The 18,313-nt window shown below is 36.8% G+C and overlaps 1 protein-coding gene across 5 annotated transcripts in view; it reads right to left on the reverse strand.

The window, feature by feature from the left end:
- The window catches only part of ARHGAP20 (Rho GTPase activating protein 20), a 128,145-nt gene that overhangs the window by 22,414 nt on the left and 87,418 nt on the right, over positions 1 to 18,313 (reverse strand). For all 5 annotated transcript variants that reach the window (XM_035008892.1, XM_035008888.1, XM_035008891.1 and 2 more), the window contains 5 exons: positions 14,509 to 14,550; positions 13,537 to 13,621; positions 10,422 to 10,499; positions 7,971 to 8,037; positions 5,476 to 5,664 (listed from right to left, as the gene is read on the reverse strand). In XM_035008892.1, coding sequence (XP_034864783.1) covers positions 5,476 to 5,664; positions 7,971 to 8,037; positions 10,422 to 10,499; positions 13,537 to 13,621; positions 14,509 to 14,550 — 461 coding nt within the window. The remainder of the gene's footprint in view (positions 1 to 5,475; positions 5,665 to 7,970; positions 8,038 to 10,421; positions 10,500 to 13,536; positions 13,622 to 14,508; positions 14,551 to 18,313) is intronic.

The raw sequence follows: 18,313 nt of genomic DNA on the forward strand, positions 1-18,313 counted from the left end.
TTCCAAAGAAGATGAATCCAAAGAGACCCATACCAAGACACATTATAATTAAAATGCTGTAAGTTAAAGACAAGGGGGGGATCTTAATAGCATCAAGAGAAAAACAACTCGCTACATACAAGGGAACTCCCTTAAGACTCTTTGATTTTTCAGCAGAAACTCTGCAGCCTAGAAAGACTAGCATGATATATTTGAAGTGCTGAAAGAAAAAATTTCCAACGAAGATTACACTACACATAGTGAAGTTATCATTCAGAATTAAAGAAGAGATAAAGAGTTTTCCTGAAAAGCAAGAACTAAAGGAGTTGATCACTACTAAACCAGCCTTACAAGAAATGTTAAAATAAACCACCCAACTTTACACTTCAAGGAACTAGAAGAAGAATAAACAAAGCCCAAAGTCAGTAGAAGGAAGGCAATAACAAAGATCGGAGCAGCAGTAAATGAAACTGAGACTAGAGTGACAAGAGAAAAACCAATGAAAACCAAGAGCTGCTTCTTTGAAAAGATAAAGAAAATTGACAAATCTTTAGCTAGCTCACCAAGAAAAAGAGAAGGCTCAAATAAATAAAATCAGAAAAGAAAGAGGAGACGTTATAGCTGATACTACAAAAAATACAAAAGACAATGAGACTACTATAAAAAATTATACACCAACATATTGGACACCCTAGGGGAAATGGATAAATTCCTCTAAACATACAACCTTACAAACCTGAAAATGGAAGAAATAGAAAATCTAAAAGACCAGTTACTAGTAAGGAGATTGAAACAGTAATTAAAATCCTCCCGACAAACAAAAGTCCAGGACTGAATGGCTTACCTGGGGAAATCTACCAAATATGCAAAGAGGGATTAATACAAATCCTTCTCAAACTCTTCCAAAAGAGAGAAGAGGAAGGAACACTGTCAAATTCATTTTAAAAGGCCAGCACTACCCTGATATCAAAACCAGACAAAGACACAAGAAAGAAAATTACAGGCCAATATCCCTAAAGAACATAGATGCAAAAATCTCAAGCCTATATTAGCAAACCAAATTGAACAATACATCAGAAGGATCATACACCATGTTCAAATTATTCCAAGGATGCAAGGATGGTTCAACATTGGCAAATCAATCAATGTGATACACCATATTACCAAAATGAAGGATAAAAATCATATGATCATTTCAATAGACATAGAAAAAGCATTTGAGAAAATTCCACATCTGAGGGCAGCAAACTATGCTCCATGGGCCAAATCTGGCCTGTCACCTCTCTTTGGATAGCCTGCAAGGTTTTCACATTTTTGAAAGGTTGAAAAAAAATCAAAAGAAGAATATTCAGTGACACATAAAAATTACACAAAATTCAAATTTTACTACTACCTATAACAATCTTGTTGGAACACAGCTACATTCATTTCATTTACGAAGTATTGTCCATGGCTGCTTTCACTTCATGCTCAATGGCAGAGCTGAGTAGTTGTGACAAAGACCATCAGTGTTGCTCCCATTGCTTCGCACTGCTGCTCAATAAAGGCAAACTACAGTGACACATTTATATCTGGATAGTGTTTTGAGTCCCTTGTATATCCTGATACTGTAAAATTTTTAATTTCTTATTAACCTGTCATGTCTAGTGTTGAGCTTTTAAGGCACAAAGCCATGTGGATGACTTTGTTGTTGTAATAAATGGCAAGTATTGTGCTAATCATGCAATAATATAACAGCGGTGGTAAACGTTGACATTTATATGTTGACATTATCATACCAAGAACTCATCACAATATTCCCAACTCAGAATTAAGTATTGATTATAAGAATTCAGGATATTTAAAATGAACTATTTCAGCATGGCAGAATTTCTTCCCAAAAATAAAAAAACAAAACAAAACAAAAATGAGGTTCCAACAAAAGTCAGTTTCTAAGTGGCTCATTGTTAGTAATGCAAGGAAAACCATTTACCAATGGGGAGCTGCTTAAATTTTGTGTGCTTGCAGTAGATGAAGAGATGTGTACAGAGAAACTAGACAAGACTATTAGCCTTCTGGGGCACCTGGGTGGCTCAATCAGTTAAGCATCTGACTCTTGGTTTTGGCTCAGTTTGTGATCTCATGGATTGTGGGATTGAGCCCCACATCTGGCTCTGCACTCAGCAGGGAGTCTGCTTGAAGATTCCATCCCTCTGCTCCTCCCCCGACTTGTGCATGTGCACGCTCTCTCTCTAATAAATAAATAGATCTTAAAAAAAAAAAAAAGACTATTAACCTTATGGTGAGAACAGCTGCTTGAATAGTTGAGGACATTCCCAGTAATATTAATAGGAAACTAAAAACAAGACAAATTATTTCAAGCCACTATCCTTGGTTTTTGATTAGTTGGCAAATGTTACCAGTACTACTCATTTGTTTATTCGAGAAGTCAGTGCTTTGTTTGAAGTGACTGAGGTATTAGCCTTGACTAGTCTGCATGGAACAACTATAGGTGAGAATATTTTCAAAGAATTTGAGAAATTAATAGTACAACCTGAAGTGGAATCTGCTATGGTGGTCAAAGTGTGTAGAGCAGAAAAAGATATAATTTGACAAATTTACAAAGCTTGTGAAAATGTAGTGTTTAATGCCTATGGTTATTCATTGTATTATTCATCAGCAGTACTGTGTGGGAAATATTTGCATCTGGTAGGTCAGACCTGATAGGTGTTAAGACCCGATAGGTGTTACTGGATCAGTACTGTCAACAGTAAACTTCATTCACTCTCCTGGACTTACCCACTGCCATTTCTGTGAATTTCTTTCAGAAACAGAAGCTGAAGACCCTGACCTGTGCTATCACATAGCAGCTCAATGGCTCAGCAGGGGTAAAGTTTTATAGTGATCTTTGAACTTAGGGCTGAGATTGAAATTTTTTTGAATGAGAAGATTTTCCTAGTGGTGAATGGCTTTGGAAATTAGTTTTTACTGCAAATTTGATGTTTCTTAATGAATTCAACCTAAATTACAGGCAAAAAAATGCTTACATATAAAACTCTTGAAAGGTTCATTTTGAAACAGCTGACATTTAATCACAAGAGTAATGTCGAACTGTTTTTACAGTTCTCATCCTGTCAAAAGTTAGAAGAAGCAAGGTCTTCATTCTTACACAAATTTGTAGCAGATATATTTTCTGAGCTCAAACTATAGTTCCAGTGATATTTTACCGACCTCAATGCAAGTGCAAAGGAAATTTCCATATTTCAAGATCCTTTAACTGTGCAATCAAGGAGCTTCTGCCTAATGACTTGCTAAAAACCAAACACCAAAGAATAATCTAACAAAATTCCACAAAAGCCTTCAAAAAGGAGAATATGCTCAAATAAAATATCAGTATTTGGCACTACCTATCTATGTGAAAAGATATTTTCAAAGATGATAAAATATATAAAATCTTATTACAGATCAGAACATTTTCATTCAATTATGAACTTGGTATTCCAATTATGCAAAATGTTATTCCCCCAGAAGAATTCAATTGTTCTCATTACTAGACCTGTATTACATGAAGTTGCACTCAATTATTACTATATATTAAATATAATCAATAAAAAAATGAGTGGAAATTTGTTTTCTCTTTTGTCATATAAGTACCTACATAATTTCCTCGATTTTGTTTCTCAACCTGCAAAGTTTACTATATGGTCCTTTACAGAAAAAGTCTGCTGATTCCTGATTTAAATTAGTGGTTTCCAAAGCAGCTGTTCATCAAAATCTTATGTATTAAAAAAATACGGGCGCCTGGGTGGCTCAGTTGGTTGGGCGACTGCCTCCGGCTCAGGTCATGATCCTGGATCGAGTCCCGCATTGGGCTCCCTGCTCGGCAGGGAGTCTGCTTCTCCCTCTGACCTTCCCCCCTCTCATGCTCTCTCTCTATCTCATTGTCTCTCAAATGAATAAATAAAATCTTAAAAAAAAAAAAATACAGAGCTGGTTCACCTGTAACAGGTGACTGATGTCCAGCTATGTAGGCACCACTGTTCTATAATTACGCCATCCCTGATCCTATTTCCCATGAATCATCTTAGAGCTGCAACCCTTATTATCTTAACTTCCAATAGGGAGAAAGAAAGGATTAATAGAGAGTACCTACAATTTAATTAAGCAAGTCATTGGCAAAATTGGGTAAAACTTTTAGGATTTTTGAATCCTGATTATTGGTCAAATTAATTAAAGTAAAATTGACAAGGGACACAAAGAAACAGTTTTGAAAAACCCGAGTATAAAGGTAGGAGAATAAAATATTCTCAACTTAGTTATACAGGGAATATTCCTTTTGTATCTTTAAAGAACAGTAACAACCGACCTATTAATAAATTCATCTTACAAATATTTACTGAGTACTTACTTATATATGTCAAGCATGGTTCCAGGTGCTGGGAATACAGCAGTGAACAAGACAGACCAAAATACCTGCCTTCACGGAGCTCACACATTAGTGGATGGACAACTATAATGTCTCTATAACACCCCTTCAAAATGGCCCAAAGATGCGAGGAAACAGCCTCAGAGTCCCCAGGACTCGGTTTGCCATCCTGGGAAAGAAGCTGACTGGTGCACGTGCAGCTTTTACAGCTCTACTGGCAAGATGGTGCAGTCCTGACGGAGGACTTCGGTAAACTATCAAGCTGGAGTCTAGGTTATCAGCACCGAGTTGACGGGGGGAGTGTGCCTGTGCGGGGGAATGCCGATGAAAGAGTGGCCACGTTCACTGGATCCCCCAGCTGGTTCAAGGTGACAAAGGCAGCCACGGACATGCAACATCAATTTTCTGCTACCCCACTCACACTACCCGTACGATACATTTCCTATTTCCCGTACAGTCTCTCTCACTTTCAGACTGAGGGCTTAAAGCTCAAACTTGGGTTAGGGTAAATAATGGTCCTCTTATGCTGAATATCATTTTATCATTCCAGAGTCTTTATTATGGAGTGGGTAAAAGAGATGGCTATACTCACAGGGAATTCAGATTAGATTAGTAGACCAAGGAGAGATTTCCATGGAAATCATCTCAGTTTTCCCAGACTTATCCATATCCACGCAAGGCATCACAGTGTCCTGACTCTCATCACCAACAGGCTCCTGCTTACAATGTGACCATTTAGGGGGACACACAGTGCAACATACTACAGTACAAAGAAGGCATTGAAGCACCTGCAGCGCGGCCTAGCGCCTTGCACTTTGCCGTGAGCATAAGGTTAAAGGGGAAGGAAGAGCGAAGAAAGAAGAAACAGACTGTACCGCTACCCGCTGCTGGTTCCAAGTCAATCACGCCTACTGCTGATTTATAAAATTATCTTCTAAAACTCCATCTTTCCCTTCAAAACACTCAGCAAATTAAAAAGAAAATAATATCTCATCTGGCTAGAAGTTGGGGTCTTTGCCTTCGTATTAACTTTGTTTTCAAGAATAAAAACTTTTGCTAAAAAAAGGCTCCATGAAGGAGAAGTGACTCACCACTTAGTTGCGGGGCTGCAGCCAGGCGGCTGGGCTTCAGGATGAACTGGCACTGCATCTCTCGGGGCAGCTGTTCCATGAGGAAGGACTCCTGGAGGTTGGAAGGCGTGCTGGTGTCCTTCGAGCCCTGTGCCAGGAGCAGAGTGTCTCGAAGATGGCTCATTTTAATTCCATAGGGATATTCATGCCCTACACAGAGAAAAATCTGAATGTAGACTTTGGGCTGACTGGCGCTGTGAGCACGTGTGCTACATACTAGACTACACTGCAATGTGCTCCTGGGACTTCGGAAATAAAGCATCCTTTTGTTGACTGATCACTGTGCATGCTCCTGCACTTGGAGACCACTGCATGATGCAGGTGGCCCTATCAAAGTAGTTTTAAGCAGGTGGTGGGGAGGGGGTGCAGAAAAAACTCAAAAAGAAAAAAAATCTTTAAAGAATATCTTCTTTGGAATGCACAGATTAGTTTGTGAGTTGCAGGATGCTGACTTTTCCTATGTTCGCACCCAGGACTATTTAAAGGTACTCTAGTTCTCCTTTGACACTAATATATCTGTAAATCTTCAGCAAATCCTTGACATCTCTCAGCCTTAAATCTACGGTTTAAAATATTTACCCTACTTATCACACAGTGATAAGAATCAAGTAAGTGAACTTTAATGGTTAACATAATTTAAATAGTAAGGGCAAAAAGCTATCTATGTATTTCAAGCATCACTATTATTGAACACAAGATGTCCGTCTGAAAAAGACATTTCATTAGTTATTAGTGAGATCATCAGAGTTACAAATCCAGAGCATCAGGACTAGTTGGTTTGATTTATGCTTCCCTCCCACTGCTGCCCTCTGACGCAGGCAATAATCAGAAGGAAGACTGCAGGGCACCGGAAACACAGAAAAAGGATTCAAAAAGTAATCTGCAAACTAGAAAAACTAAACCCTGGACATCTGACTGCAACATGACTTTTTGCTCTTTAGTATTTTCAGTGATTGCATTTTCGTAACTTAAACCTTCAAGTACCACTGTGCTGTAGATTTGCCTTTTTTTTTTAAGTACAGAGAGTAAGTTCTCTTCTGTTCCTAATTTATCACTGAATGTAACCCTGTGAACTCTTCCCTCTCCTTTCCATCTGACAGAGGTACACAATATCAATGTTCCAATAATATCGAGCATTACAGCTGCTTCAGGGATTAAGGCCAAAAAAAAAAAAAAAAAAAAAAAAAAAAAAAAAAAAAGCCAGCAGCTAAACTACAATTGAAGTTTTCCAAGGCACACTGAAATATACGATGGAGAATTGCTGCTAAATCAGGTCCCATGGATACTTTCTTCTTTTAGTGAGTTAGCAATGAAGCTGGAAGCTGTTTTAAAGCCCAAAAGCTACCATCTAAATAGTTTTAATTAATATATTTTATGAAAACAATTATATATTTTAACTAAGTATTTTTTCATCACAACTTGGTTGCTCACTGATTTTGACAAAAATGACAACATTAAAAAAGAAACCAGAAATGCGGTGAATTTTGGCCTCAGCTATGTACATGACAGCTTACTTTAAGTCTGAGAATATATATTTTACAGAAAGGTTTGGTCTTAGATTATTCAGATCACTTGAAACACTCTGAATTACACAGTAGTGATCTCCCAGGTAAATGAAAGAGTTACATGAGATAATGCATATAATATGCTCTGCACAGTATGGGGCAGATAGTGAGCATTTAAAAATTATTAGTGGAAATCATCATCTTCATCATTATTACTGTCATCATCTCAAGATCTGTGACAGATACCGTCCCTTATTTTAATTGCTCTATTTCTGTTAACCACACGGAGTGACCTTACTGATCAAGATGTATTTTTTAGCTGAATAATTTAAACAAGGGGAGATGTAATCTTTTTCCCAATAATTCCTCAGAACAAATGCTGGAAAATCTGTCTAGAGAAATAGCAAAGTCCCGAAATAGTAACTAGCTGATAAGTCAGTGAATATTTTTAGGACTCTAAATGGGTTAATCTCATTTTCATTATGATGCCTAGGACAGGTTTTGAATACGCATTGATCAATTAAGAGGCATGACTGGATTACAGATAGTCTTCCAAAGAGGCAATGTAGTAGGGAGGAAAGGGAACAGGAAATTCAAGAATTGAATGTGAAAAATAAATGTATAGGGAAAGAGAATACCAATACATATTGGTTTGTTATAGAAAAAAATTTAAAAAGGTTTGCAAAATAGCTCTGTTTGTAAAGTGAAAAAATAGAAACGGAAATTTATATTGCTCTTCTCAACTAACTGTACCATTAGCTGCTTGAATCAAGAGACAGTATTTGTCTAACACTTAGGAAATGGTTGATAGGTAAGTATCGAATGAATAAATAGATATATGAGATTTAATATTTGATGGTGCTTACATTTAGGACCACATGACCAATTCTCTGAGACATTTAGAATCATAATTAAAATACAATCCCATCTTAGATTTTTGAAGGAACTTACCAATAAGTGGGTATGGTGCTTCTTCTTTGCCAGAATTGACCCATAACTGGTAATCTCTCTCAGAGCCCTTGGGAATAAAAGAAGTAATAATAATTCTTTCATGTTTGGTAACTGAATAAGGATACATTTTTTTTTTTTGGCACTTTTATGTTTTGAAAAAAGTGGAGATGATATAAATGCTATTCAGGTTCATGGGTGTGGATACAGTTTTTGAAGATGGCAGTGCTAATTGCTACAACCTATATTCCCCTTTCTCATCCCTAGCAGAGGACTCAGGAGTCCTGCCCTTTTCCCCTACTGATGACAAGAGATCCACAGACTGCAATGGAAGCAGGCCCTCACAATTATGGGTAGCCCACAGAACTCAAAATTATAGGTCTCTTTACAAAGCAAAAAGAAATGTCCTGGTTTTCTAAAAGATTAATCTCTTCTTTAGAGTCCTGATTTCTGCTATGTCTCTGGACTTCTCAGAGATTACTGGACTTAAATCTCCAACAAGCCCCTGCAAAGACATCCTTGTTATCCAGAAAGCCAAAACAGTGCTGTCTGTGATGAAAAAGTAAAATCTCAGAGGCTGATTATTAGCTCAGCTATTTCTGAGCAGAAGGAGAATGACCGAGAGGCTCTGACGAGATAGGTAGCTGGCACAGTCTACACTGGTTTTATTTTGGGCAAGTCCAGTCCTGGGAACAGAAAGGACAAGAATTCTGTCTAGAGAATAGGCCTAGCCATAGAAAACAATGAAATTGTTCACTAGCAGAATTATAGCCCAGCAATACTAAAAATCTTACTTGAAAGAAATAATACTAAATTATTTATAAATAAATTAAGAACTTTGCTGCAACCTCTAGGAGAGGATAAAGTAAAAATGTTTTAAATGAGGCTAGAAGAGATTGGCAATATTAAATATTCCTGCCTTTATTTATTTTTTATTAAAAATCATTGTCCTGACCTTATAATGGAAGATCCTGGCTGTGGAGAATAGCCTCTGGTGCCCTCCCCTACTCTGTTTGTCACTTCCCTCCCCATCCTCTACTCAAAACATTTTATTGCAAATAGGGAGAGCAAGCAATCTAATGAAAATCCTTTCTTTTTTTTTTTTTGTAGTGTCTGAAAACACTGTAATAATCCCTTAGAACAAAACAGTATAACCAAATAGCCTCAATTCTTAATTATAATGAATATAAATATTTTTGGTGTCAGGAGATGGATCACTTTTTTCAAAGGAAAAGCATAAATGAGTCATGTCATTAATTAATCTTCCTTCCTTTTCCTTAAACTACACACTTTCTTTCCAAGACATAAACACATAAGCTTAGAAATCAATGCAGAAGTGCCTGTTTTACCCAGTGTATATAAATCTAATTATAGCTTAAATATACTATTAAATTTAAGAAATCAGATTTCTAAAAAAAAAAAAAAAAATCAGATTTCTTACCCTAAAGTCTGATTTCTCTGAGTGCTTAAGGGCTTATGATAGCACAATGTATAAGTAAATCTAAATATAACTTATTAGACTATGGCATATCTAAAACATTTGACATGTTACATCATAGTAACATTGTGCTTTCATATTTATAGAGAATCTGACTCAAGAAATGGTGTTATTCAAGTGCTTCCTTTAGTTTCCAACCTTCTGAAAGTCACTCCTTTAATACAAGACCCAGCATGTGGTGTTTATATACTGGTAGGGAGGAGATGAGGAGAATTTTCCAACGTTCTCCTTACCTCATCCTCAAACATGACAATACTCTCCATTAATAAAATATCAAACACTTACCTTTGCCCCACAAAACAGAAAGAAGCAGAAGCTAAATGCAAAACTGGGGAACATGTGGTATGCACACTAAAGCTCTTTAACTCCATGATCTAATTCAAAGCTTCTTTTTTAATTTACCAATTCATCAGAGGTACCAGCCATCTCATCTTCTGGATCTACAGCCAGTGAATACGGATTCTAGCTATGTGTTCTTCAGGTATAAATTCTACTATAGAGCAAATCCTTCAGAATTCACCATCCTAAGACTGATGGACTCTTGGCATAATAGGAGAATTAGGTAAAGGAGAAGAATCAGAAAAGGAGATAGGAAAGAATAGTCATTGAGTGACAAGTGGGAAGGAGGTCAGAACTTTCTCATCACAATCTTATACCAAGAAACCCCTCCATCTGTATATGTATATAGCATATACAATAAAAATAGATATTATTATCACTCTAAAATGATAGCCTTATCTTATTATGCTTTCCAGTTCACACAGGTCTTACAGTGTCAGAAGAGCAGCATCTAATATAAAAGCTTTACTGTCCTTATTTTCCCCATTTTGGGGAATAAAACATGAATTTGGTATTATTTAGTAATAAGTTGTCTTATGACAAAAGGGATAATATTTATATGACTCTAAAGTATCAAAGTTTGTTTTTAATTAAGAGTATCTAGTAGAGTAACTTACAGTTATCCCTAGCATGGGTAGTGACATGTTGATAACTTCATTTGCTGTATCTGAATTTGTTACTGTTATAGTTTTAGACTGCAGAAAAAAAAGAAATATAGTTATAAATAAAGGGCATTAATTCAGGTGAATAAGTAATTATTATAAAATGATTACCCAAAGGCAAATTTTGATTTCAAGTGTTAACAGGCAAATGACTTAAGTAGAACAAACCCTTGATGATAATTTACTTTCATTCCATTATATCTTATGCTTTTTGATAAAACATCTATAAAACCTCTTTAATATAAAGGACATGTAGCTCACAAAATATAAGACCTTCAGCAAGAAAGAAAAAGATTAACTACATACGAGAGGGAGTACATGGACTACCCTCCCAAACCACCCCTCCAAAATCTAGTGAAGTTGGTGCTCTGTATCATCTCCATAATTGCATTTCCATAACGCAAAGTGTGATAAAACAGGGAGCACACTGGATCACTTTCTCCTTGTTCCTGAGCACTGTTTTCACAGTGTGGGTTTCACAGTCCTTTCTTTGCATGGTAAGAAGTTGAGGTAAAATCAGAATAAAAACTGGCTACAAAAAGACATTTAAAGTTTAGAATTTTTAAAAACATTATTTATTGAGCACTCTGTCAAACACTGTGGCTTCTGAGATTTTCAGTGTTGAAATCTGCAGACACCTTAAAACCAGTGAGTCTGGCAAACAGGACTGAGAATTTTAGAAAGCTCAATTCTGTTGCCAACTCTGCTATTTAATAGGAGATCTCTGATAGCTCTGTGCTAAACTACATTTAGAAATCACTACTTAAGGGGCGCCTGGGTGGCTCAGTCATTAAGCGTCTGCCTTTGGCTTGGGTGATGATCCCAGAGTCCTGGGATCGAGCCCCACATCGGGTTTCCTGCTCGGCGGGAAGCCTGCTTCTCCCTCTGCCACTCCCCCTGCTTGTGTTCCCTCTCTCGCTGTCTCTCTCTGTCAAATAAATAAATAAAAATCTAAAAAAAAATTACTACTTAAAAATAGTTTGCAGCAAATAGAAAAGGGATTAACAAGATTTTGAGATATCTGTATAGAGTTCACTGAATTCTAAGACCTTTAAATGTGAGACAATGCTATGCTATCAAAAAAGAAATATTTACTATGCACATAGGTTTTACATATTATAATTATCAGATGAATCAGCAATTAGGGCTGTGTCCCTGATAGGGCTTAAATGGTATAAATAAGTATAGGCAGAAACAAAATGATATAAAAACAAAAATGATGTCATTAAGTGAAATCCACGCACAATTCACCACTTATCTTTCCATTATAGTACTTTTTTTTCCTCTATGAGCTGATTATTTGACATGACAAATTGCCTCTTAAAGTTGTTTGCTAATTGATTTCAAATTGTGCTCTTGAGCTCCAAAGATTATGCGTAAGTCTCTCAGAAGCCAACAGGCAGGGCTTAGAGCACCCACACCAGTGTCCGTCTTCCACCAGAGTGATACAGGTGTTTTATACACTGGGATTTAACTTGAGATATAATTTTGTGACAGGCATCTGCTTTTCTTTTTAAGTCTGAAAACCTAACCTTAAATTAAATTTTAAAGAAATTCTCTCATGAAGTCTTTTGTAAAATGAAGAATCTTTCCTGTAATACTCATAGTATCTTCTAATGTACCTGGATTCTAAGATAACATACAGTCAAAACAGTAATCATAGGTGTGTGTTTTCCTTGCAAGCCTCTCTGGCAGACAAAACAAATGAATTTCAGCAGATAGTCCTCTGTGGCTAGTAAACAAATAAAGCAAACAGGCAAAAATGAAAATGTGGCTTTTTTTTTTTTCCATGTTAGCAGAATTCACTGACCGGCTGTGTATAACTAAAGGCCAAGGATAAATAATGCTTTCCATACATACATTCCTATTTTCGGGGGGAATCACTCTTTCTGGAAGCAGGCTCCCTGAAAGGAGACTCTGGTCATGATGCAGCTTCAGAGAGCTAAGGACGGTGTGTCATCATCGTTGAGTTAACCAGCATACTAGTGATAAAAACAGAGCACCCAGCCTGACCACATCTCTGGTCTTCTCTTCCAAAGAGAATGGAATTTTGGGCCTTTCTCAAGCACACACTTTCCATACACTGAAAATCTCAAAAAAAATTCAAGGGATTTTCCATGAAAATCCTAATTATAACCAATTGCCATACAACTGAATCAAAGCTGGCAGAAAAATAGCAGTCGGTTTTTGTTTGTTTGTTTTTTGCTACTTTGCTACAGTAGATCTTTATAGTTTCACACCATAAAAAATTTGAGTATTTCCCTCAAGCAGTGACATCTGGCACTCATGTCAGAACATTTGCATAACTTTTGCTTTTGGCCAAAACGTAACTGTTTTGTACTACATCTCTTGCCGTGTGATCCAGGGCTGTTGTGAAGTATGGTAATGCATTGTATCATAAAAATATCCGTAAATTCCCATTTTGTTCATCATTGATAACATCTTGGTATTTGTTCTATATTTCCGGTCATCAAATTATACATAATAACTGGGGCTAAATAGGCTTAATTTTTATTTGACCAATATGATAAAAACTGTGAGGCAGAAATATGCTGATCCCTTAAAAATGTCATCTCTCCTAGCTCATCCATTATTAACCCAAGGGATTCAATCCCTAAATATTCAGAGAATGAAGAACTATCTTAAACCACCTTCTACTTAAGAAGTGACAAGTTGGAAAAAATTGCTTAATACCAATAGGAAATACATCCTTGTGAAAATGGCTTTACTACAAGCCTCTGCAGCTGCTATTGAAAGGGTCCAGAGAAACATTAATGCCAGAGGGAGGAAAGAGACATCTGACAAGCGAATATTCTAAGTGTTAATACGAAATACTGTAGTTAATGTGAATTTCTCTTGCTTCATTTTCTCTAGGGTTTACTTTTCACATACACAAAGACATACATAGACCCAGGAAAATGCATTTTCCCACAATGGTATTTCTAAATGCTTGCCTTCCATAGCACATCCACAGTCTGTCTGTCTGCCTGCCTGCCTGTGTCTTTTCATCCATGGAGCTCTGCTTTATGCAGGGACTTGGAATTTAATTTTCTGGCTTAGAAACACTTACATAGGCACAATTCCCAATGTCCTTGGCGAAGATTTTGAGGGGAATGCTCTTCGGGTAGTCCTTCTCTTTCTCTAGATTGATGTATCTAATCAAATGCAACAACAACCCAAGACAACACTGAGTCAGATGGATTTTGCTAATGGCTTATTTTAAAATCAATCTATTTTGCTAATATCTTCAATATACTTATATGCTATGTTTTAAAAGACAGATGGAAAGACTCAGCAAAATCTGATTACATTATGGGTTGGAAGAGAATTAAATTCTCAGGACATTAGGTATGGGCATGAAAACGATTTCAAGTGAGGTTTGAGCAGCACAGTCAGGTTTAGGCACCTCGGGGTGGTTGGTGTTTCGTCTTCCAAGCTTTCCTACCTTCCCTGGACAGGCCCGGAATCCTACTGACAAGTACAGGAGTATGTACCATACTTTACTACACCAAACCAAGACAGCCTTTTACTTCTCATTTAGCTCTCAGGTAGAGTGCAAATCTTCCCTTAGGAAGGTAGCAAGGGGAGGAAGGAAGGAAGGGTTATGGAAATAAGAGAGAAACCTAAATTGACCATTTAGTCTGTATGCTCAAAGGTGAGGATAATTGATTTTTGAGGTGTTCAGCAGAAAACCTTCCATATATGGAAACCTAATACATGCTCTGAGGAACTGTTCGCTCCAAATGGTAGGTTGGAGACGTGGAAATGGGAGAGATTATTGACTAATTTTTGTCGAGAATGATCTAACCAGACCTCAGTGTTCTCTTTCCTAGAAAGTAAGGAATACATGGACTGAAGAGAACACTGTTTACAGTAAGCAGTAGCTAGCGTACAGTTCAAACAATAGTTTATTTTGAGGGTAAATGAGTAATTTCTACTAAGGAAAAGGGGAATAGTTTGGGGCACATCTCTGCATAGAAGAACTTAATTCTTTTAACTACAGGTTGAAGATTAAGAATATGTTATACTGGAAAAAAAATACCTCTGAAGGAGAGAGAGCCATTTGTCCTTTTGTTCTGGAGAACTACAACCAAAGAAAATAGGAGAGAAAAATTAAACACATAACACATTTATACTAACATCTCTGAGACTATCAATCCAGATAAAGTATCAACAGCCTGTTACAGAGGGAGTGGCCCACCACTGCACTCTGGAGAATCCGCAAATGGAAAATTCCCATCAGGAAAAACTATACCGTCAGGTACAGTTCTTTTGAAACCTCCTGAATGGATCCAAGACAGGGCCATTTTCTTACCTTATGGCTCTTTTACAAGTATAACTCTTACAGTGGAATGAGTATTTGATCTGGAATCTAAACACCTGGTTCCAAAAACATATGCAAGCTACCTGATCATGAGTGAATCACTTCACATCTCTAAACTTGTTTCCACATCTGTAAAACTGGGCTAATTGTCTCAGAGTGTTTTTGTAGCTTTAAAGGCCATACAAACAGAAAGTATGCTCAATTTAAGATTAGAGATTAAAGAGAAATTTGGCATGTTGATGGAAATATCTTGGCCCAGAAACCAGTTTCCTATCGGAAAAAGAAATATTTATACATATAGCAGGATTTTAATTTAGTGAATTAGTTCACAGAAAACCTATTCTTAATTACTACAGTCTTCTAAGATCAATTCATTTACAACTAAATCATTATTAATAATTTTTCTGAAGTTACTATGTTTAATTTTTTTAATTTTTATTTATTTATTTGAGAGAGAGAGAGAGAGAAACAGCATGAGAGGGAAGAGGGTCAGAGGGAGAAGCAGGCTCCCCGCTGAGCCGGGAGCCTGATGTGGGACTTGATCCCAGGACCCTGGGATCATGACCTGAGCCGAAAGCAGTCACTTAACCAGCTGAGCCACTCAGGCACCCCGTTTAATTCTTAAACTTGAAAATAATTCAGTGTTTATTTCTAAATGGTCTTGTTACTCACTAGCTTTTATACCATATTTCTAATCTTAACAAAGCTGGAAACCCTTGTTATTTTCTTGTTCCAGAAAAATACACTTAACAAGTATTTGCAATTTGTTTCTAAGTCTGTTGCTTAGCAATTTTCTCCATATACAACTCCCAGCATTGGGCATCTGAAAGTACACTACATCTCTTTTATCGATCATCCAATTTTCATCTTCCATAGTTCCTTACAAACTTTTAATGTATTCACCCTTCCTAAACAGAGATTTTCTAGGTTCATTTGTGTCAAATCTTGGATTTATTTAGCAAAAAACCGTGTGGAAAAATAGGTGAGTTTTCTTTGGACCTGTGAACTTTTTTCAAAGCAGCTAAAGAAAATTACCCCTTTAAAACAGTATTTTTTTTAACTTTTATTGACATGTAAGATACACAGAAAAAAACTGTATAATGCTTAAGTGGACAGCCTGAACATTTTTTCACAAACTGAACACAGCCACGTGACTAAAACTCAGATTACGAAATAGAAAATCACCTCGGGAGGACTGCTTATGCTCCTTTTCAGGTACTAGTTCCCACTCTCCTGACTTCCAACAGCACAGGATAGTTATGTTTACTTTATTATAAATGTAACCAGGCAATATGTACTATTTTGTGTCTGGCTTCTTTCATTCAACACTATGTTTATGACACTTCTCCATATTACGGCATGTGGTTTTAGATTGTTCATTCTCATTGCTGTATAGTCTTCCATTGTTTGAATACACAGCATGCATTACTTCAAAAATAATTTATGAAGTGTGTCAGGTTAACACACTGAGATTGATTTATGTAGTCTTCTTGTGTTTTCACCTTTCTACTACTCTGTGCAAGAAGAATCCAGAACTTCTCTTTCTTTAGTGATTCTTAAGGCATTTACCAAACTAAAAACAAAAGTACTCCAGAATCAAGGTGATCTCAGAGTTTCATTAACACCTAAGCTCATTTGGTAAGAGCAAGAAGAGGAGAAAGCAGTATATCTTAAGAGAAAGAGAAAAGGCAAGGCAGATTGGAAAGAGACCCTCAAATTTGGGAGGGGATAGAGTCTGTTATCCCTGGGAGTGAGCAGGGAACCATATGTTACTCAGTTGAGATGCCTCAGGAAACAGAAAGACCCCTTAGGAAATGACTGTAAGCAGCAACCTGGGAGGCCTGTTCCTGAGTTTTTATGTCAGCAATGATACCAGCACCCCACGTGTGGCAAGGAATCAGAGTAGCTCTGAACATAAAAGACACAGAGAAAGATAATGTCAGCAGTGACCACAACAGACTGAAGGTCACAGTCTGCCACCTGTTTGGAAGACATCACAGAAATCTGCTGGCACAATGTAGGCTCAATGTGGGTTTTCATTTGATCTATAAACAGGCTTTTCTTGCCTTTGCTGAGTTTGTAGACTAAGATTCACACTAGGTACTTAAGTTAAAATATCATTCTTCTGATTCCTCTTATAGACAGATCCTTGTCAGATTCCAGTACTTCCTGTGTATTTGAACAATGTTCTCATTTTACTGTGTCATTATCTGTAGTATCCAGGTGCAGTGCCTGCTCTTCAGGCAGATACAGATCCTAGGTTTGAGAATCAGGGTACAAGATACATGAAACTCCTGGCCATTTCTGAGATGTGACGATCTACTCCGTGTCCTAAGGGAAAGCATGAGACGTTCACATTTATTATTTGCTCTTCCTCTAACTTGACACAGTTGGGAATTCCTCACTGATTCTGGCAGTTGTCAGTCTTAGATTTCAAAGCTATTAGTCTTTACATTTTTGGTTTCTTTATAGATATTGTAGTGACTGGCTAGGAGAACCTCCTTCCTGAGCTGCTAGTCTGATGGCATTTTAAACTGATCATGGCCTCGATTTTTTTTCATAGTGACGGATACATACCATTTCTGATGTTCTTCAACCCTTCCTAAAAATCCAAGCTTCCCTCTGATATAATTTTGCTTCTCGCTGAAAAACTTGTTTGCATTTTTTTTTTTTTTTTGGTAGCAAAGTTCTGCTGGAATAAATTCTTAGAATTAAAAAAAAAATCTTTATTTCACTTTCATTTTTGAAGGATATTTTTGGTGGATATAGTATTCTATGTTGAAAGTTCTTTCTTTCAACACTTCAAAGATGCCATTCCACTGTCTTCTGAAATTGCCATAGTTTCTGATGAAAAAGCCACAGTGATGCACATTATTGTTCCCCCATATGTAATGTGTTGTTTTTCTCTGGCTGCTTTTACGATTTTCTCTTATCTTTGGTTTATAGCAGTTTGTCTATAACATGACTAGGGGAAATTTTCTTCATACTCCTGTTTGGGGTTCACTGAGCTTATTAAAATCTGTACATTTGTATCTTTCGCTAAGCTTGGGAGATTTCCAAACTATTATTTCTTCAAATATTCTGTCCTATTCCCTCTTTCTCCTCTTCTGGAGTTCCAGTTACATGTATATTGTATCTTTTGGTATTTTCTAACAAGTCTCTGATGCATTTTGAATTAAAAAATGTCTGTTTTGAGGGTACCTGGGTGGCTTAGTCAGTTAAGCATCTGACTCTTAATTTTGGCTCAGGTCTCAGGGTCGTGAGATCAAGCCCTGCGTTGGGCTCTGTGCTGGGTGTGGAACCTGCTTAAGATTATCTCTCTCTCTCTTCCTCTCATATATAGATAAGTACATAAATTTAAAAAAATGTCTGTATTCTCTATTCTTCAGATTGGACAATTTGTATTGATGTATCTTCAAATTCACTGACTCTTTCCTCTTTCATTTCTATTCTGCAACTAAGGCTACACCGGGGATAGATATAGATATAGATATAGATATAGATATAGATATAGATATAGATA

The sequence above is a fragment of the Mirounga leonina genome, unplaced genomic scaffold, assembly GCF_011800145.1.
Source record: "Mirounga leonina isolate KUSES-001 unplaced genomic scaffold, KU_Mleo_1.0 Mir_153, whole genome shotgun sequence".
Taxonomy (NCBI): Eukaryota; Metazoa; Chordata; class Mammalia; order Carnivora; family Phocidae; genus Mirounga; species Mirounga leonina.